Here is a 21526-nt window from a genome sequence, read left to right as displayed (position 1 = left end):
CACTAATGTTCATTTAATATATTTCAGTAAACAACTGAATTTGTCAATTTATTATGAATTTATTGTTACATCTAGCTTTCAGAAAGGCTCATCAGCATCACAACAATCTATAATGTTCACTGGGCCAAAAGAAACATAAGAGCAAAGATGGCCAAATCGACTCTGCTCAACGCTGCTGGTTATGAGTAATCAATAGAAATGTTTCATTAAGCAAATAAAGACAAAAACAAGACATCACTCTATGGCTCAGTGTGCAGCACAGAATGGTCCATAGTCTACTCAGGCAGTAAATATGACTACAGTGAGTCAGATAAACAGCTTCTCTTCTCTAATGTAGAATTACCAACACGTAATGACAGCAAAGGATAACTTCAAATGCCACAAGCACAATGTCTTGCAGGGACGCCTAATAAAGACAGAAGCAGTTTCAGGAAGGTGGGATGGTGAAGGAGATCTTGTATTAGCAGATCTGGCCACATGGACTTCCCTACATTCCTAATCCAGACTTTTCCTTTTTGACTTTAATACCAGAAACCTTATTCAAAATGTCCAATTTCAGCCTGTTAAACAAACTCCTCTGGTCACACACTAAAATCCTCTAGATCCTAATCTCTGGGTGTTTGTACAAAATGCCTATTGCTTTGACTTCTCTGTCCATTTTATGGCTTAATTCTAATTTTAGCTGGCTGAATAATGCCATTTAAAGGACTGCACTGCTCCCTAAACTGTACTGCACATCAATGTGGTTTCAAAAGCATAAAACACAAGAAAGAAAAGCACATCATGTCCAAGACCACCCAAACAGACCAAGGAGCAGTTTCTCCTGCTTTAAAGAGTGTGTAGATACAGCACAAGTGTAGTACCGTGCACATCACTCTGCCACGGTTCAATTATTATACTCGATTGGTCATAACATATGAACAGCTGTGATTATATCAATCCTCAAACCAAGTCACATAAAAATCGGTCTTTATGGCATAAATATTTACTAAAGTAATAATTCTACTGTTCATTTTTACCTGGGTCTTGATTTCAAGAATATAAAAGTTCATGTCATTGTTCTGGCAGTAAATGCTTTCCTGGGTCTTTGTCTGCTTTCCCTCTCGCACATTTTCCGACATTAATCCTCCGTTTGTCCAGACCGCCACTGTTAACCTGATAATTAACTCTTATCCCTAAACAAGATTACCGCACTAGCCTACAGGGCTCAGTAGAGGAGAAAAGGAGCGTGAGAGCAAGGCAGTGAAAGAAAGAAAGCGACTGTGTCTAAAAACTTGCAAAAGGGAGATGGAGTAAATGCAAAGACTGACATTCCGAGTCAAATGTAAATAAATCAGGTCGGCACTGCACTTGGCAGCCATGGATTGAAACAGTACCCGCTGTTGCAGGTCTCACTTTCTCTCGACTGTTTCTGAAAGACTGTCATGAGGACTGAGAGAGTTCTTTTACAGAAGACTAATGGATTAAATGCAGTAACTGTGCAGTACCTTGAGGGAGGATCCTGTCGAGAGGCTGGAGTTGTTGAGCTTGAATGGCGTTGCTCTCAGACCAAGTGTTAGCTCTGAAGGAAAAAAAAAAGAAATCAAGAAAATTTAAGGATATCTACATATACACTCACCGGCCACTTTATTAGGAACAACTGTTCACCTGTTCATTCATGCAGCCACTCACGTGGCAGCGATGCAATGCATAAAATCATGCAAATACAAATCAAGAGCTTTATTTAATATGCATTATTATTTATTTAATAATCAAACATCAAAATGGGGGGAAATTGTGACCACAGTGACTCTGGGGCATGGATGTTGGTGCCAGAAGGCTGGAACCTGATGTGGTGGTCTGCTGATGTAGCCCCATCTGCTCCAAGGTTCTGAGACCACCACTGGTGTTCTGAGATGCTTTTCCTGCTCACCACGGTTGTAATGAGTGATCATTTGGGTTACTGTAGCCTTCCTGTCAGCTGAAACCAGTTTGGCCATTTTCCTCTGACCTCTCTCAACAAGGCGTTTCTGCCCTTTGCTAAATAGTTTTTTTTTTTGCTTTTCCACACCATTCTGTGCAAATTCTAGAGACTGTTGTGTGTGAAAATCCCAGCATCTTCTGAAATACTCAAACCAGCCATCTGGCACCAAGTGCCATGCCCCAGTCAAAGCCACTCAGATCTCATTTTGCCTCATTCTGATGGATGATGTGAAAATTAGCCAAAGCACTTGACCCGTATCTACATGATTTTATGCACTGTGCTGCTGACATGTTTGTTTGGTTATTATTATTATTATTACTGTTATTTTGCTCGCCTGCTCACTGCTACAATAATATTATTTTCTGCTATCACAGCTCTTTGTGACTAATTATCAGTAGTGAACCTTCCCATAACCTTGCTCTAACTATAGCAACAAGGCGCCTACCGTATAAACAATAATCCATCATAACTAGGCTAAGGCAAAATTTGATAACATGTACATCGCCTTTGCTATAGAAGTCGCAGCACAAAAGCCTTACTGTTTGGATAATACGGTAAATGTTTAAGTTAGAGACTTAATGTACATCTGTCTGTGTACATTAAGACTTATGGATGATGTGAGATGACGTGGGATAAGGAAAAGATGGCCATTATTCAGTTATGTAATCCATCACACTGGCACCACTCAGAGTTGTAAATCTAGGAGATAAGTAAGTCACAAAAACACAATATCCAGCACTCATATTTTATAATCATATTGGAGGATTATCCAGTAATGAAATGAAAGACAAAGACAAACCTAACCTAATATTCTTAAGGATTCAAAGGTTCTCAGCTGTCATGTTTTAAGTATATATTGAAATATTTGTGCTTTTGTGGTGATTCTGAGGCTAATTTATTGGTTGGTGCTGTATTTTCGTAGTTCCTGTGAGAAGTTCATGACTGTAACATTGCTACCACAGTTACAATGGCATTTAATAAGAGAAATATGTTCAACGATCTCAAACATAAAGAATAACGGTCAGGTTTCACTGTTGGCTCCTAATGAAAAATAAAAGATTAAGAGTTTCTTTTCTCACTTTTCAGAGACGGGCAATGTCATATTACTGTGAAATCCAATACAGAAACAGTGGAAACAGCAAAGGCTGAACTCAAAGTCCCAGAATTCAGTGCAGCTGTATGCTGAGTTACGGCAGACGCTAGGCTCGACTAGTTAGCGATCTACGAGATAACGAGCGCGATGGCATTGACGGCAGTATTAACATGATAGTTGAAGCTATTTTTAAGTTGATCTGTTTGAGCAGAGTGTACAGATGAGGAGGTGAGAGAGCCGGACAGAGTAAAGGACTAAAGCACCGCTGCATCGCTCCCTTTATGTAGATATATAGCAAGGGCTCAAATCTACTGCACCACTATCAGTGTGTAGTCAAACGGCATTGTGGGTAATGTAGAGGAAACCGATGAAAGTGAAAACAGACCAACATGTTGATGAAAACTCAGTGAGGTTTAAACTGAAAACTCAGAATTTCATTATATAATAAATCTTGGAAGCCATTAAAAGATCACATACGACTTCTAAAGAAGTCATTCAGGGTGGATTTTTCCCTTAAAAGCAATATAAAGTCCCAGTGGCTTACTCCTACTCAAACGCTTAGTAAGAACAGTCCTCTCTCGAAAATCAGCACATCTTCAGGAAGCTATTAAGGGCTAAGTTAGAATAAGAATTAACTTCAGAAAATAGAAACTAATTACAGAGTAAAACCTCATTTATTAACATTAACACAAGTGGTAAAGCTGTTATTGCTGTAAAAAATTCAGTAGCAATCAGACTTCTGTGTAAAACCCATTCCTGAAGTTATAAAAGTGCTGAAGTACGGAATTGAATATCCATAACACCGCAGCGCCTTATGATGCTACCTAAAGGACAGCAATTTAGACTAGATCTATTTTCCATCTACAGGGAAAAGAGCTTGACAGCGATGGTTAATGTTCTAATCTTGGCTCTGGCTCAAGGTGGTGATTTTGATCCCAGCTGCCGTCGGCCATCACGTCTCCAGAGGAGCTCTCCTCTCCTGCTGGTTAATGCTTTGAGTAAAAGTGCGAGATAAATGACAGAATGGAAACATGGAGGCTTTCAAATATGCCCGGACCGCTTCTGATGCGAGGATGAGCGAAGTGCTTCCAAAAAAGGAAGATAGAGCTGTGGCACAGTGACACACACAAAAATACACACCCTGAGAGAAAGAAAGTGTGTGTGTGTGTGTGTGCGCGCACTGAGTGCTAGCTTTCTTGTGATTACAGAGACCGGGTCTTATCTGGTTGGCCTTCTCACAGCTGGTAAGCAGTAACCTTTAATTAGCGGATTGTAAAGTAAAGCTTTTAGTGCTGCGTTTCCCCCATGACTGTTAACAGTGAGGACATCATTCGCTCTCAATGTTTAATCTTTAACAGTAAATATGTACCTTCTTAATCTGCAGTGAGCGACAGACCAATCCAACACCGTTCCTAAGTGAACGAGGCAGAAATGCTTTAAATAGCCAAGTAGGGGAGAAAAAAGTACTGACACGATAAGTGATATACTATGTAGCACAGTAATTACTGAACAATTTGTCATTTTAACAAATGGTTTTTCTACCATTATTCAACTATATAGAAATGTTCATATGGTATACGGCATGATTTCCAAAATGGCTGCCAAATAGCATAATGCATAGTTTTGCTAAGTAATGCACCTCAGCACTGCATTCCATTTAACCGATCCACTCTTCTCTGTGACAGACTGGTAAATCCATTACGCTGCGTATTTTCATTAGACGTTAAAAGAAATCCATATAAAAAAAGAAGAAAAGGGATATCTGTTCAGCTCTCCAATTATTCGGCTTTAGCAATGAAACAAAGATCCTTCAATTTAACAGGTCAAGCAGTTATGGTAGTTCCAACTGTTTTTTTTTTCCCCCCTCACTGCCGATTACATTAGTAGCTAAGAACCTTCATGGTGCAAAAAAGAAACGAGTGCTAATGTGTGTCCATTCCAGGTGATGGCAGGAGAATCAGAAGATCAGATATCTAAATTTGTGCTATCTAGAATGACGTGCTCGTGGGGGAAAAAAAAAATGTACACAAAGTAGATTCAGAATAAAGAATGTCTGTGGAATAAGGTGTCCAAATTGTATACCAGGATTAAAATGACTTTTAGCTTACTAATTTCTATGGGTTTTGATAAGTATGGGTAGATGTTTATTAAAATTGAGCTGAATATTAATTCTAATGCAAAAAGCACTATAAAGCAATAGCACAAGCCTATAATAGCAGCATATGTGGACTCCTGGAACAAGCAGATTGTGTGTCTGGGTTATTATTGTATTTATTCGTACTACGTTAGATAGTAGATAGTTAGATAGCAGGCTCTTTTTTCACCAGCCAGATTAAAACAATTCCCTATTGACTTTAATAAAGTATTTTTTACCATGATACAGTTGCTTCATATATTTGATGGAGTGACAAACTAGTGTTCGCTACTAACCGCCTGCTGCACTACACACATCACCCAAGCATGCATTCTGCTGGTCATCAAGAACTACTTTTAATAGCTGAATAAATAAACTGACAATTTTTTTATTTTGTTTTATTTTTAACACAAACAGTGATGTGAAAACTGCGATGTTATCAGAAGATGTGGAGTCTTCTCCTCGCAAGGAATTTAAGTATTCACTCATTTTCATCAATGCAATCGTTAATACTTTGGAGTTAAATTATATAATCCTGGACTGGGCACTCACATTGGAGGAAAAAGCAGTTTTTAGTTCTGAACTAAATACGAACTGCATTTTATTCCAATGTGTCAGCATACTGCACCAGTTAAGAAAGGTTCCCAGAGGTCTGTAGCCTCAAACACATCAGTACCGATCATCATGCATGCACTCTAGCATGTGCTGTATTGCGTCTTCTAATCAGTAGATATTCTCAGAGAGCTGATCAAATCCTACCTGATCTCTGTGCAGCAGAACCAGTGAGGATTCGTGGCATTGCTTTGGACATTGACATGGATGAAGATGATGAAGTCTGAGTAGTTGAGGTTCTGCCGTCTTTGATCTCGATGGTCAGGAAGGCCTTCATGTTGGACTGAAGATCTCCCTGGACTTCCTGTGTGTCTGAAGATGCTGTTCCCCTGGGAGTCTCGTCCTCCTCTGAGCTGCAAGAAGCACTCCTGACATTTTCAGTAGTACTCTGCGGCCCGCCTACTGCGCGCTGTGATTGGTCAAGGTTTACTCCTCTGTCTGGAGAGGTGGACAGTGAGAAGGAAGGAATGGATGAAGAGATGTCCTGAGAGTTATGTTTGGGCTCGGAGTGGGCTGGAGCAGGCAGCGATGCACCGACTGAGAGAGCAGAGGAGGTTCCTCTGTTGATGCTTCTCTGCACACTCCTGTTCTCAGTGGAAACTGCTGCAGGTTCTGTAAATTTGCGCACTCGGTCACGGACTGAACCCCCTCGGCTGAATGATGAATGATAGGATGGCGTTTTGTTTGCAAATGCTGGAAAGAAAGAAAACATGAAATGTGTGGAAAGTCTAATAGGAAGGACATTCTTTTCTGTCACACTCACCGCTCCCACACAGTAGCCAAAGAGCAGAAAGAAAAACTATTTAAAAAAAAAAAAAAAGATGAGAGGACAAACATGGATCAGAACAGCTATATGCTATGAAGCTGATAGAGGATCCTTCTCTTCAAAGTCATAAGGAAATAAAAGGGGGAAAAAAACGCACATTACAAACTCGCAATGAACTGGGTCCCTAAGCGCATACATGCTGTCATTGCCCTATTCGGTCATGAACACAAGCGAGGGATTTGGGATGCAGCCATCAGACAGAGGGGGAGGGCAGGACGTCTTGATAGTGTAAAGACAGGGAACACCTTTTTTTTTTCTGTCCTCCTCCTTAATCATGAAACTAGGAGACTAGTGTCCTAGTGGGTTCATTACATTCCATTAAGAGAGCATGCAGCACAGAAAGCCAAAGTAACAAAAGAAAGTGAAAACATCAATATTATATTTTTAAATCCATACCAAATACCAAAATCATATGCACGTTAGGAGAGAAAGTGTCTAGTGAGCAAATGTTAACCATTTAAAATTACCTGCATCATTTCTAACAGGAAACAGCGGATTGTTAGTGCTGGACGTGTCCTATGGAGAAAACACAGCAATCAATATGTTAACTTCATATAATATAGACACAAACATCAATGTAATTATTGCCTGAAGCAGGAACTATGCTAGCATTCTCCATGATATGAAGATGTATAGTAGTGTGATGGGGTGACTATTTGCAGGTTATGTTCAATCTGAAAGGTGCATCGGTGCAACATTTTTATTGCTTTTACAATGTCGATTAATGTGGAAGTATCTGGAGAACACAATCAATCCAGTGATCAATGCAGATTTATCATACACCTGAGCAAAAGCACTTAAAAACACACGCATGCAGGATGTCTTGGTTGTGTGTCAATCATGTTATAGACACTCCCCCTAGGGCCCTTCAATACCACCTTCATCTTGACTGCTTAAAAGCGCCCTGGCCCTGATCCTGATCCCGGTAAACTGATCTTGCGCTCTTCCTGAGCATTCTGAACCATTCATTCATCAACAAGCCATTAAGTTATTTGGCGTGTCAGTATTTCATGTGTTTAGAGCGTATTTGGTCATAACACGCCAGGTAGAAGGTGGCGACGGAACGTTAGCAGTTAACGTGGATGAATTCCACCAGCCATGAAGTGGGGTCGAGGAGTAAACAATCATTCCTATGGTTTTTGTCATTTATCTTTAAACTGCTAGAACCAAAATTCTGGCCATTGCACCTTTAAAAAGCTTTAAAGGGTTTCTTAGGAAACCAGAGATTGTGTTCATGATATTAAAATATATTTATGTAGCCTTGATAAAGCTCTGCCATGCACGCAGGGTATTTTCCCCTGGTATCCTTGACATTGACTTTTCTATCCACTGCTTATGGAGGCATTTAACAGAGAGAAGGTTGGAGAGGGGAAAACTGGAGGCTAGTGTGTTTACGTAGCATGGTAACTGACCTCCTATAAAGCTGTCTCTCATTCCAATAAAACACTAACGTTTATGGTAGTTGCCTAAACAAGGCTGTTATGAAAACCAGGACACAGCATCCGTGTATGGCAGATCCGAGCGCTGCAAATGCCGAAGAATCTCACCTGCAGCTGAATAGTACCTCCTAGTGGAACCACCACGACATCAATGCACGTAATTTACTGAGTCTCATTAGCCATCATGTGTTACCTTCTGCTTCAGCACACTGTCGACCGATGGCTTTTTGATGGCACGTCGTCTCTGTATGGAGATCACAGCTCCATCGAGTGCGTCTTCGCCGTCGTTTGTGGGCAAACACTGCTCAACAATCTTCTCATGAGCATCAGCCTCTGTGTCGGTGCTTAGTGAGGATCCACCAGGTCTCTCGTCCACTTGCTCCGAAGTGCACACTCTGGAGCAGTTGTGGGAACCGTGACTGTGCGCCGAGGCGCTGGAATTGGAATGGGTCCGGTACCGAGGAATGACATCAGAGGAAGGAGAGTCAGAGTCGAGCTCGGAGCGGGCGGTCAGAGGGCAGGACACCTTCTCCTGAAGTGGGTCTAACACTAACACCATGTCAGAGTTAGAGCCTAAAACACACAGAGAAAAGGAATTTGTACTTAGTGTTCTGCAGATTGTTGTGGCCAGCCCTCAAGATAGTTATCTCAGTTATCTCTTTTTCTTAGTTAAATAAACATGGCTGCATATCTGAATAAAATATGGTCATAAACTGCAACTATTTGAGTTTAGAACAGAGTGGATAAAACGCTAAGCTCTAGTAATGTAGCTTTCCTTCAGTTTGAGTCATGTATAACTGAGCCAAAAGAAATACAGCTGTAGCTGTGACTAGCTTGTAATTTTTGTAATTTATTGTCAGTGAATAGATTTAATATATAATCAAAGTAATTATCACTTGCAGAACAGTTTCACACATAATCGCAACATTAATCAGTTTGGCTCTGATTTTCTGACAGTCTGCTGCGTTTTTAACTCGACTGCAGCTTCGACCACTTTCACGTGTTTACACCACATCACACTCCAGACTGTCATCTATTTTACAAGGTAACGCTCCAATCTGCACACAATCCATCCGAGTGAGAAAAGCAGAGACATGTGTTTGGGCATAGATTGTGCTTCGTAAGCCTCTCTGTTCTTTTTGTAGGCAACCATTTTAAAGGTTTTCCATGATTTTAAAGATGTTCCTTAATTGGAGCGAATTCGCTCACACGTTCCTCTGACTCATGAAGCCAGTTGGAGGCGAGTGGTAACTGCCTGATCCAGTCTCAGATGGATACTAAAGTTTGTGGTAAAGGGTGAGAAAAGCTTCCTCGTATCCTTCTCACAAAACTGCAGTGTGGTCAGCGCACACACGCCCGCAGCCTTAATGCACAGTCTGAAACCGGGGCACAAAAACAAACGTTTTAAATGCAAACCAGTCACGCAGGGGCTTCCATGGTTTGGCATTTGAAAGCTTTTTTTTTTTTGAGGCTTAGTTAAAGAAAGCACGGGGGGGGAAGAAAAAATAAAATTAAAGGTTTTAGCAAACAGAGGCCCACACACAGGAAGTAAACGGGTCCCAAGCCTGAGAATGGCTAAGTGTTTTTTTTTTTTTTTGTTTTTTTTTTTAAAAAAAGGGGTTTGAGGGTGGAGATAGAGACATTTCCTGTCACTGTATACACAAATGGGCGCTCGGCTGGAAGACAGGAAATGGGGAACCAAGCACAGGATGTGAAGGGTGGACTCATCAGTTCAATGATTTGAGGGTCACTTACTAGCACATAGACCGTATTAAGTAAGATATTGTGACAAATTTCATGAAAAGTAATTTTAGAATCGAGATCGATTTTTAAAAGAAGAAAATATGTCTTCCTGTAAATATGCCGTCACTGTCGTTTCAGACAGCCGGAGAGTATGAGGTCACACGGCCGTGACAGTAAAGAGCCCAGACACTAAGCTCCTTTAAGGTAATAAACCGTCTGAGCAGATCCCAGTCATTCTGAGGAGAGGACTCTACCCTGATGCTTTTCACATCTGCTGAGGAAGTGCAGTTTCGTCTCCGCCACTGGTTCTCAGATCGCAGTATGAGCGCAGCACGGAATGCCTCCGCTTTATTACTGCGTCTGCTCACAGTGATCTTCCAGGGGTTTGTTCAGACGCACTGAAACGGGCTTTTCAAAGCTGCTGATTTCAAATGGCGATTTATGGTGTTCGTGTAACTTTTTAAAATAACATCTTACAAACATCTACAACATCCACAAATCACATCAATGTGGCAAACCCTGCTACTGCATACATTAGGATACTCTCATGGAAAACTGTCATCTTGCATTTTATAACTTCAAATAGCTAAAAAAAAAAAAGTTTAATGTTTGTTGTAGCTGGTATTATAGGGTAAGCTGCTACACAACCACTCTGTACAACAATGGAAACAGACCTACAGAGCATTTAATTACATGTGTGCAACAGCTTGGGAAATCCCTTGGTCAAATTTTGACATTTTCTACTATATATATAGTTCTGAAAACTACCGACATTCCTGAAATAGGTTTTGCTTTTGTACGCCGTAAAATCTGGGTAGCTCCAAAAGAGAACTGCATTTCATTTAATTCCACTACTTATGGAAAAACAATGATGTTACTGAAAAATCTTTAAAGAATTAAAGGTTTTCAATAGGAAATGAGGTCTCACTTTGATTAACCGCATCATCCACATCAGTCCCGGGCTCATCGCCTGAGGTAAAATTCACTCGCTGCGTTTAAACACAAGCCTCATTGTTTTTCTCGCCTGTTTTGCAAAAATCGCCGTGTGGGTGATCTGACATCTGATGGGTTTTTGCCAGAAAACACACATTTTCTGTCACTGCTGAAACAGAGGTTCACACTGCATCCTTGTTAAAGAGAATTTTAGACTGTCAGACCTTCTTTCAAAACCAACCCAAGGCCATCCCTCTCACTGAAAGATGATAAAGTTGTATTTTAATTAGAGGTAGGAATTTACAAGTTATCTGAACTGCCCTAAACCACACTCCTGTCTCACACTACCTGTAGGTTTACCTCACTCTTCCTCACGTCCTGCATTAGTGGTCCACTCTTCACTAACCCACGGTCTAACTCATCTTCACTATCATACAGGAATACCCAATGCCAGCCTCATCATACCCTGGATATACAACATTCCCCTGTTCGGAACAAAAGACATGCAAGCCATTACTTGGACAGCTGCATAAAATAGAAGTACAATGATATATTTCTTCTTTACAAAAATTTGCAAAAGGAATAACGTCATGTCACCATACGGTAACACACTTTTTAGTAAAGAATATTTAACGAACATTTAAATGAATTTCGTATTTGTAAGTATTTGTGTGTGGCAAAAATATGCAGCTTACTGATAAACAGAAACAGCAACTGAACAATTTATAACAAAACTATAAAAAAAAAAAAAAAACACCTAGAAAACATGTGTCCTTCCGTTACACTGAGATGCTGCCAAACCCCAAGCACATTGTTTTCCATCTGCATAAACAAAGCCACTGGTTTAAACAATTGCTGCATTATAGAGAGACCAGACAAAGTGGAGCGGAAGTCAGGCTCATACGAGTGGCCTCAGTCAGGTTACACTCAGGTCACACTACAAGATTTACACAATCCTAACTCTGGTTATAAGGACAGATTTCACAGATTTTCTGACCTGGATCATCCTTCAGTCATCAAACCACAGACCACATGATTTTGCCCAGAGTAAGAGAGTTCCCGGCAACAATCCCGGGTCTCGGAAGCTGGGATCTAGCAGAATTTCTCCTGCACGAACACGACATCTCGGCTGTCTTTGGTTACTGGTTGAGCCAGTCAGAGATTGTCTGTGTTCCCTCACACTATATTTCTGATATTCATGTAGGCTAGTCATAAATATTAAAAAATGTTTGAAATCGGGGCAGCCAGGGCAGATCTGAGAGTAGATCTCTGAGGTTAGGATTGGATTTTACACACCTCACACCACGGAATAACTTGGGAAGGTCTAGTCTAAATCCAGGGACAGCTTTTGCGCTCATCAAGAGAGGAGTGTTTCTAAATTGTGTCAGTTATCCTCCACAGCCCAATGTGAAGTATGGCTAAATTCAGGTTTTGCTATTTTCTTGTTTACTGCTGTTAACACATTCACTGGGTTCATTGTGTGGCTGTAAGGACGGGTTTAAATAGGAGGAACTCCTGCTGCTCTGAGGTTTCAGGAGAAAGGGCCGAGCGGTCAGCCAAACACGTACGCAAAACTTGAGAAAATAATGTGGATTTTTGCTTTTCTTTGCGAGTACTGTAAAACTTCACCTGATTAAAAATGTACAACTGGAAAGGTGTCCTGATTAATAATAAATTTTGTGAAAATTACTGACACTGAATGGTGTTCACATGAAGAGCGAGCTGTCAGCCAGTATTGTTCTAAACAGAGCTATTTTTAAAACCACAGTGGGAATTCAATCACAGCAAATTAGCCAAAGGGAGACAGAAGAAAATGTTCCGCAGGACTTCAAGATCACGTCCTCTAATCACATTAGCGACTGACTATGTGCATCTAAAACACAACGGATTTAACATTCTACACGAGTATGCGCATTATTTAAAGCTGGCAGAGAAATATCGCACAAGAGCCACTCAGACTTTGCCACTCGAGGAAGTTTGCGTTTTGGCTTTAGCTCCTCTGCTGTTGCTTTAGCTGTGTGCTTAAGGCTAAAGATCACACTGATTTGTAAACATCCTTCCAGATTCCTATACCGCGATAGTGCGGAAAGGATTTCCTCCTAAAAAATCACTCCGAGTGGGAGTGCTATGGGGGTACATTAACTTCTGAACAAAACCACTGCTAGCGTAATTAGATGTTTATGATTAAACTTTAAGATTGTTGGCTTTTGGCTCTTGTTGTCAGTCCTCGTACTCATGCAGTTAACATGACTAACACTGACTGAAGGAGTTTTAATGTTAATTAAAGTATGCAGGTATTCTGTAGGAGAACTAAACGTGTTGCTGCTCTTGTTCTCTACTAAAGAACAGTACACAGTCTTTAAATGGATTTTCAGACCCTGTGTGAAATGCGTGTTCACCTCCACATCTCAATATCCTCGCCCCAAACTTCCTGTTTCTTTGTGTCTCATCAAATAACAAACAGTGACTTCCCAAACTGTCTCAGGCCAAGTATGGAGCAGGAAAAAAAAAAAAGCCCCAAAGAGAGCAAAATTACTGGTTTAGAGGAGCTAAGCATAGACGAGCAGAACCACACATCTCGAGGCCATGAAGAAAGATGTTACCTAAACACACTGGCACACTAAATATAGGGAGTGAAGAGGAACTGACAAGGTAGTGAACTCTTTTGGATCTTAAGTGAACCTGAAAAGATGTAATAGAGCATAAAGTAAGCAATTATTTATGGTCGTTTAATGACTAGTGTTGGTTGAATGTCTTTAGTGTACAGAGGTGGCCATTCCCACAGAGCTGGGACTACACCCACTAAACAAACTGCAGCTCCAACCACATGAATACCAGGCCAATTATAATGCATATAATCTCCAGGCTTTAAACTTGTGAAACGTTTCAAAATTGTCATTCGCAAAGAAATCTGAGAAAGACCTAAAAATATCTTAATAAATTCACTACCAGTCTGATCGTGACACGAGTCAGAATATTAGGAAGCGCTCTCTCGTTCATGTACTTGCACTATATGAAGAGGGGGGAAAAAAAAGGGAAATTCATGAGACTGGCTGTGAGGCGGAAGCTGCTTTAACGCCATCCACTCAGGTTAGTTTTTTAATCTGTCAAATAGTCAAGGGCACCATGCGGAGAAGGGCAAAACGTTTACGGTGTGTTGATGGTTAACTGACCTGTTCTAGGGGCCTCTCTGCTCTGTGTTTGGCTGTGGAGTTTCTCAATCCGTTCAGACTTGTCCACGATTTCCTTCGTTGGGTCCTGGAAGCAAAATAAATAAAATAAAATAAAATAAAAATAAACAAGGAAATGAAATGCTTCAAAATGTTATCAGGAACTGTAAACAGTAAATTCATGGAATTAAAGAGTCATATTACAGTGTCAGGGCCAACACACTGTAAGAGCCGACTACTACACTGAACACGGTTTCAGGCAATTCTTTAACGTAAACAAGTATCACCCAGACAAATTCATCTCGACAAGAGGATTCAGATTTATTGCTGTGAATCTGAAACCTTAAACTCTGAAAGTTTCAGAGTTGCGAAATCTGAGAGATTCAGGGATGTAATGAAGCGGGTCATGATTAAAACGCATTAATACACCTACAGTATGATAAAAACAGAGCTGAAACATGCTTAAAAGCTGTAGATCTGTGACCTATAGGAACTGTTAAAGTATACCATTAAAACCAGATAAGATACTGAGGACAAAGTGTCTCTTTCACACACACATACACATGTACACACACACACCTATATTGTGCTGAAACATCTTAGGTTTATATTAATGTGCACATTCTAATACATTATCGTTTCTATAGTAACAGCTCATTCACAGAGACAATTAATTAGAGTTAATGTGTCTTTCATGAATAAATAAATTTTGAAAAAAATGTTACCATTGGCAAATTGCTATGTTATAAGAGGAATAAAACACTTCAGGACATGCTGTTATAGGAAAATAATCAACAGCAGTAACAGTAAATCCACTTCACGTCAGGCCTCATAACACCATCCTGTCACTGATTATGTTTTATTCCTTACACGTTTGCTATTCTGTTTGCAGTTGAGAATAAAATGTCACTGAAAATAAGGTTTCATTCTACAAATATAAAGCATGTTAAGGCCCAAGGATGTAAACTGCTTTCTAAGTTTAGAAATTAGTCATTCTTCCCAACACACACACACACACACACACAATCTTAGTGATGCTTGAACGCAGCAACAAGCTACAAAGTGAAGATTTAAAAAAAAAAAATAAAAATATGATGTTTCATTTCACGTCATTAATGAAAGTGTGAAGGATTGACTAAAAACGTCATACAGGAGAACAAGTGTATCACATGAGCGGACATGACTGTGTGTGTAGGTGTGTGTTGACAGGTAATCACTCAGAAGATCAGAGTTTTCAGATTAGGCTACTTGTCTTTTCTTTCTTTTTTTTTTTTTTTTGCAAAACTGAAAGTGACCTTGAATACTTGCAATAGTATTAAGGGCTGCTCCCAGACAACAAGCAAGCACTCATCTGTCATGACTAATTGCTTACATCAGTCCAAAATGCAGGTGTGTGTGTGTGTGTGTGTGTGTGTGTGTGTATTGTGGGCTCTCATGCAAGGGGAAATGACACAAAACTCCAACTATTCATGCCCAAAAACAATATTACATCAAGCCTTGCATGTTCTGTTGGTCTTTATTCACCTTGTAAAAGTTAAACTAAACTAAAGCAGACAGACGCTTTCCGTTTAAACCAGACACATTGTTTTCAAAAAAAAAAAAAAAAAAAAAAGGAGGGCATTAGGAGCAAAGGAAAATGCATCAGTAACACATCAGTATAACCATATACTATAGTGTAATTACAGACCTTTCAGCCAAGACACAAGAGAAACTCTTTCTCTAATGTCCTCAAAGTGTGTGTGTGTGTGTGTGTGTGTGTGTTGGTGATTTAGCCCAGCCTGTGTGTGTGTCAGGTTTCCACACATGCTGTCCTATAGTGAAAAACCCAATGTGGTTTTCAAATTGTGACCACAAACACCAAATGTAGCACACTGAAGACTTTAGTATTAAAAGTTCCCCCCCCCCTTCCCCTCTCTCTCTCTCACACACACACACACACACACACACACACACACACACACACACACACACACACACACACAATCACATGAATGATATTTCACACCCTGCCGGCTGCTGTTCCTGACTCGTTTCTCTTTTCCTGCCCGGCTCAGAGCGGGTCGATGCTGTACGTCTGGTGTGTGCCGTGTACCAGAGCGAGTGTCAGACTGGACAGTCAACTCAGTACACACAGATACAACTAAGGCAATAAAATATTAACAAAAAAGTACTTAAAATATGAATTTATTCCACACCACCTTAACACATAAACCTATCCTGATACACTCGATTCAACCGACTTGCAGTAAAATTCATCTGACTTCAGGCTGAGACTCATAAAAGCTCATTAATACTGCATTAATATTTGATGTCACATTTAAAAACTTAAACCCAAATATTAACACATAAAAAAAAAACAATGTGTTTTAGTTTTTTTTCGGATCAGTAAAAAAAAAAAAAAAAAAAAAAACAGAGCAGCAATATTTCAAAAAGTAATATTTACCTTCCTGTCCAGGAGCTACTGTCTTCTCCTCCAAATCCCAACATGTGCAATGCACAGAATGCCTCGTACTCTACCTCTGTGTTTGGCCACTCCCACATCAACACTCCTCCCCTCACGGCCTCCGACACTCCCCCCTTCCCCTCCGTTCTGTTTCATTTGGCTTCCTCGGCTTCTCCGTCTCCTCCTCTTACAGGTAGACGGCTACACAGCATTTAAATCTCACGTCCTAATGAACCTTCAATCGTCATCCGCTAATTTCAGAGCCGACTGTTAAAGTGACCTATGATTGCAAGAATTTCAACCTCAGCCAAACCTGAAACCACTAAACCACTACACTCGCTGTTGTAGGATTTAAACAGTTTTCAACCACACCTATAATTACATCACCCATAAATCTGCTTTATAACACACACACACACACACACAGCTTTATTTATTCCCACTCAATCTTCATATTTTCCTTATTTCTGACTGTAATGTGGCATCTTTCATGCGCTGCAGTAATGGATTTACACTCCACATGTCTAGTAGCTTGGGAATTTATAATTCATGAATTACACAATTTCAGCAAGAAAGTAAGAACGCAAAGATGTCATTATGAGAGGATGAAGGGTGGGGGAGTAAAGAGAAGACAGCAAGTGAAGGCAATGGATTAAATGGCAGCCAAATATTTTCCGTCTGCCTTCAAATGTGTATTTTTCTATGAAAGCCTTTATCCAAAGTCAGCATTTGTGTAATATCTGGTCGAAAATGAAAGCCATAAGCTATTATTTATTTGCGGCGTATTCTATATTATTATTGCGAGCTGAAAAATGTGGTTAATGTTCTGAAGTCACATTGACCACTAGCGCTAAGGATGTCCAAATTAGCATCTTGTCTGCATGAAAACATATTTGACGTTATTTGACAAGTTGTAGTGAAATTAAAGGATCCCACTACATTCAGCTGGAACTCAGCCTAGACATATAGTACTGTGCAAAAATCTCCATAGCCACCCTGGAAATCGATGCCTAAAGCACTTCATTATTTGTAAAACTCTATATTGCATTATAATAAATGCAAACTTTATTACGAGTATATTTTTTTGTGTCCTTCTACAGGTTATTGATATTTCCCCGCGTCTCCTCAAGGCCGCCAGCCTTCCCACATATTTGTTAAATTCCACCAGCAGCACATCTGATTTAGCTCAGGCAGATTAGTCGAACCAGGTGTGCCAGTGGAGGAATTTAACGTGGGTGGATTGGATATTGTAATTACCACAATGCCTTGAAGAATAACTAAATGAATGACTAAAAATGATTAAGACCATGACACTGACATTGATAGACACGTCATTATAATTTGAATACCAAACACAAAAGCGACAGCGCACGGCAAAACAAACCGGACTTTCAAGAAGTAAATGTTCTTTTCACATTGTCATAAATGTAAAGAAACGGGGCAAGCCGAGGCCAGAGCATGTAGTGAAATGCACAAAAATTCATTTCCCCCATTTTCTTAACAGTAAGAAAGTAATCCAGTTCAGTGCTTGATCAGCATCTGGCACTACGATCTGGAGAAATTTTCTAACAAAAATCATCATCATCATCATCATCATCATCAATACAATCATCTTTAGTAAGTGCTTTATCTTGGTCAGGGTCGTGCTGAATCTTGGGAACATGTGAAACGTGCAAATTCACCCTGGATGGAAATGCCAGTCCGGGCTCCATGCACACACACACACACACACACACACACACGCACACGCACACACTTTTACATACGTTTTTCACACACCTAGGGACAATTTAGCGCAGCCAGTCAGCCTACCTGCATGTTTTTTGGACAGTGAGAGGAACTTGGAGAACCCAGAGGAAACCCACGCAAACACAGCGAGAACATATGAAACTCCAGATATCCTGAGCTCAGGATCGAACCAGGAACCCCGGAGCTGTGAGGCAGCAACACTACCTGCTCCAGCACTGTGCTGCTCGAAAGAGATTTTAGCACACTAAAGACCAGAAACTATAAAAGCCACCAGAGGCTGAAAATCTCAGTGAATCCAAGCGTTATTATTTTCCACAAAGGTGTCAGTGTATTAGAAGACGAGAACAATTCCTGTCTGAAGGTAACTGAATTACAGAGGTGACTGTAGCAGAATGAACAGAAAGTACACTATAATGAAAAATTCTGTGGACACCTGAATCACACTCGTATGTGCTTGTTGAACATCCCAGTCTAGATTTAGCCCCCTGTTGCTGTTATAATAACCTCCATGCTTCTGAGAAGGCTAGATTTTGGAACGTGGCTGTGAGGATTTGCCCATTCAGCTACAAGACCATTAATGAGATTGGGTACTGGCTTCCTTTTTAGAAAACCTACAAATTTTGTAAATAGTGTGTGTAGTTTTTGTTTTTGGATGCAAAGCACCTTTTGAACTTGGTTCATGTGTCTCTCTTAGTATGCTGAAGATTTTCTATATGAGGGAGCTAGTTATACCACAGACCAAAAATAATAATAATAATAATAATAATAATAATAATCAATAGGCAATGGCACGATCTGTCCTGCATAACTAGACATACTGAAGCTTTTTTTTAATAAAACCAGATTTTTATATTATAGTTAAAGCTGTAAATAAAGTTAAAAGCTATATATATATATATATATATATATATATATATATATATATATATATATATATATATATATATATATATATATATATATATATAGCTTTTGACTTTATTTACAGCTTTAACTGTTAAGAGTAAGATTTTTAGCTGTGGGTGACCATCATTTGCTTAGGGCCTCATAAGTAACCACTGGGTGGTGGTAAATGCTACATCAAATATAAAATAAACAATATAATTGAGAAAAACTACAGAGAGAGAAAGAGAAGTTTTACATGCTGAAGCACTTGGTCAAACAGTTGGAATGGAATAAATGGGACAGAGATTTTTCACATTCTTCACATTTCCGTGACTTCTGAGGTCTGGGCCTGTATATGTATTTAAGAAAGTGAGCCAGATGTGTGAGTAAGATGTGTTAATAACAGTCTGGTGAGTCATATCACTGTCGTAACACTGCGTATGTATTCTCTTGGTTGCTAGACTGTCAGTGATGACAGAATTATGGTTCAGATGTTTGAACAGGTAGAATTCAATGCATAAAGGAGCTGGAACAGGTGATCTTTTCCTTTAAATTCCTCCTATTTACTCTTCCCTGGAATTAGATGTGATTTTATTTGTACTGCCTCTAATGAAATGTTTTTAGATTTCACTCTGTGGTGAAATATCCTCTCAAGAAAGTTCAAGCTGTTCATTTACAGTTACAGAGGTCCTGAATTCAATCATGAAAAGAAAAAAAAAAAAAAAAAAAAAAAAAAAAAAAAAAAAAGTTGTTTCTCTAGTCTTTTAGCAGAATATTTGGGGAGTTGAATGTATCCAATTAAATACAGCTCAACTGAAACATCTATTATTCTCACTTTTTCTCTTGATCATGCGCTGAAAATTTTGTTTTTTATTGTTTTTTTTTTAAATGTACTATTTTCAATAAATTTTGAGTCTAAAAATGAGGATTTTCTGGGTCTCCAAATAGCAAAATCATATTTTCTGAATAAAATAATCTCAACCTGATGCTATATAAATTGTTTAGTTTGTTTATTTATTTATATTTATGGTAAGTATAATAGTTAGTAGTAGAACAGTATAATAAGTATAATTATAATAGAAAATATAATAGAAAACTAAATCAATAGTAATTTAATTTACAGTAATTTAATCACAACCTTTTAAAAGCAATATGGTAGTATAGTGTGTTTAAAATCAGTAGAGTATAGTGTGTTTAAAGTCAGCAGAGAATAGTGTGTTTAAAGTCAGTAGAGTATAGTGTCTTTAAAATCAGTAGAGTAAAGTGTGTTTAAAATCAGTAGAGTATAGTGTTTAAAATCAGTAGAGCATAGCGTGTGTAAAATCAGTAGAGCATAGCGTGTGTAAAATCAGTAGAGCATAGCGTGTGTAAAATCAGTAGAGCATAGCGTGTGTAAAATCAGTAGAGCATAGCGTGTTTTAAAATCAGTAGAGCATAGCGTGTTTTAAAATCAGTAGAGCATAGCGTGTTTTAAAATCAGTAGAGCATAGCGTGTAAAATCAGTAGAGCATAGCGTGTTAAATCAGTATAGTATAGCGTGTTTAAAATCAGTAGAGTATAGTATAGCGTGTGTAAAATCAGTAGAGCATAGCGTGTGTAAAATCAGTAGAGCATAGCGTGTGTAAAATCAGTAGAGCATAGCGTGTGTAAAATCAGTAGAGCATAGCGTGTTTTAAAATCAGTAGAGCATAGAGTGTGTAAAATCAGTAGAGTATAGCGTGTTAAATCAGTGTAGTATAGCGTGTTAAATCAGTATAGTATAGTGTGTTTAAAATCAGTATAGTATAGCGTGTTTAAAATCAGTAGAGTATAGCGTGTTTAAAATCAGTATAGTATAGTGTGTTTAAAATCAGTATAGTATAGCGTGTTTAAAATCAGTAGAGTATAGCGTGTTTAAAATCAGTATAGTATAGTGTGTTTAAAATCAGTATAGTATAGCGTGTTTAAAATCAGTATAGTATAGTGTGTTTAAAATCAGTAGAGTATAGCGTGTTTAAAATCAGTATAGTATAGTGTGTTTAAAATCAGTAGAGTATAGTGTGTTTAAAATCAGTATAGTATAGTATAGTGTGTTTAAAATCAGTAGAGTATAGCGTGTTTAAAATCAGTATAACGTGTTTAAACTCAGTAGTGTTTCAATCAGTATAGAGTTTAAAACCTCTACTAAGTTTGTTAGTATAGTTTGTAGAGGTTAGAACAGGCATGTCAAACACAGGCCTGGAGAGGAAAATAATCACTACACACCCACCATTTAACACTAATGATCTGTTTTTCCTTCATCTTGTTTAGACAATGAAATCTGTTAACAACTGAAAAATAACTGGAAAAAAAAAAATACACCCTATTATTTTGTTTCTATTGTAAAGCAACACGTATCTCATGACTACCTGAGCAGCAGCATTTCTGAGAGGTGTTTTAAACCTGGACCCAACTGTCTACACGCGCTTAAAGAACTCTCATACCAAACACGTAATTAGAGATGTATGACAAACATCCTGTTTCAGCTGACCCTAAATCTTTCCTCCATCTCTGTTCA

At 39.1% G+C, this 21526-nt stretch overlaps 1 protein-coding gene across 5 annotated transcripts in view; it reads right to left on the bottom strand.

Moving 5' to 3' along the window:
• The window catches only part of smtnb (smoothelin b), a 55818-nt gene that overhangs the window by 17026 nt on the left and 17266 nt on the right, over positions 1-21526 (bottom strand). For 4 of the 5 annotated variants that reach the window (XM_026939616.3, XM_026939618.3, XM_026939617.3 and 1 more), the window contains exons 6-10: positions 13917-14001; positions 8261-8640; positions 7096-7144; positions 5950-6495; positions 1488-1561 (exon numbers count right to left, since the gene is read on the bottom strand). In XM_026939616.3, coding sequence (XP_026795417.2) covers positions 1488-1561; positions 5950-6495; positions 7096-7144; positions 8261-8640; positions 13917-14001 — 1134 coding nt within the window. Of the gene's footprint in view, positions 1-1487; positions 1562-5949; positions 6496-7095; positions 7145-8260; positions 8641-13916; positions 14002-16356; positions 16462-21526 lie in introns of those variants that run through there. The other variant, XM_026939620.3, reaches the window with a different exon arrangement.

Source organism: Pangasianodon hypophthalmus, chromosome 24, assembly GCF_027358585.1.
Source record: "Pangasianodon hypophthalmus isolate fPanHyp1 chromosome 24, fPanHyp1.pri, whole genome shotgun sequence".
NCBI classification, from domain to species: Eukaryota; Metazoa; Chordata; class Actinopteri; order Siluriformes; family Pangasiidae; genus Pangasianodon; species Pangasianodon hypophthalmus.
The sequence above is the reverse complement of the archived record's forward strand: the minus strand, read 5'-3'. Positions and strand labels throughout refer to the sequence as shown.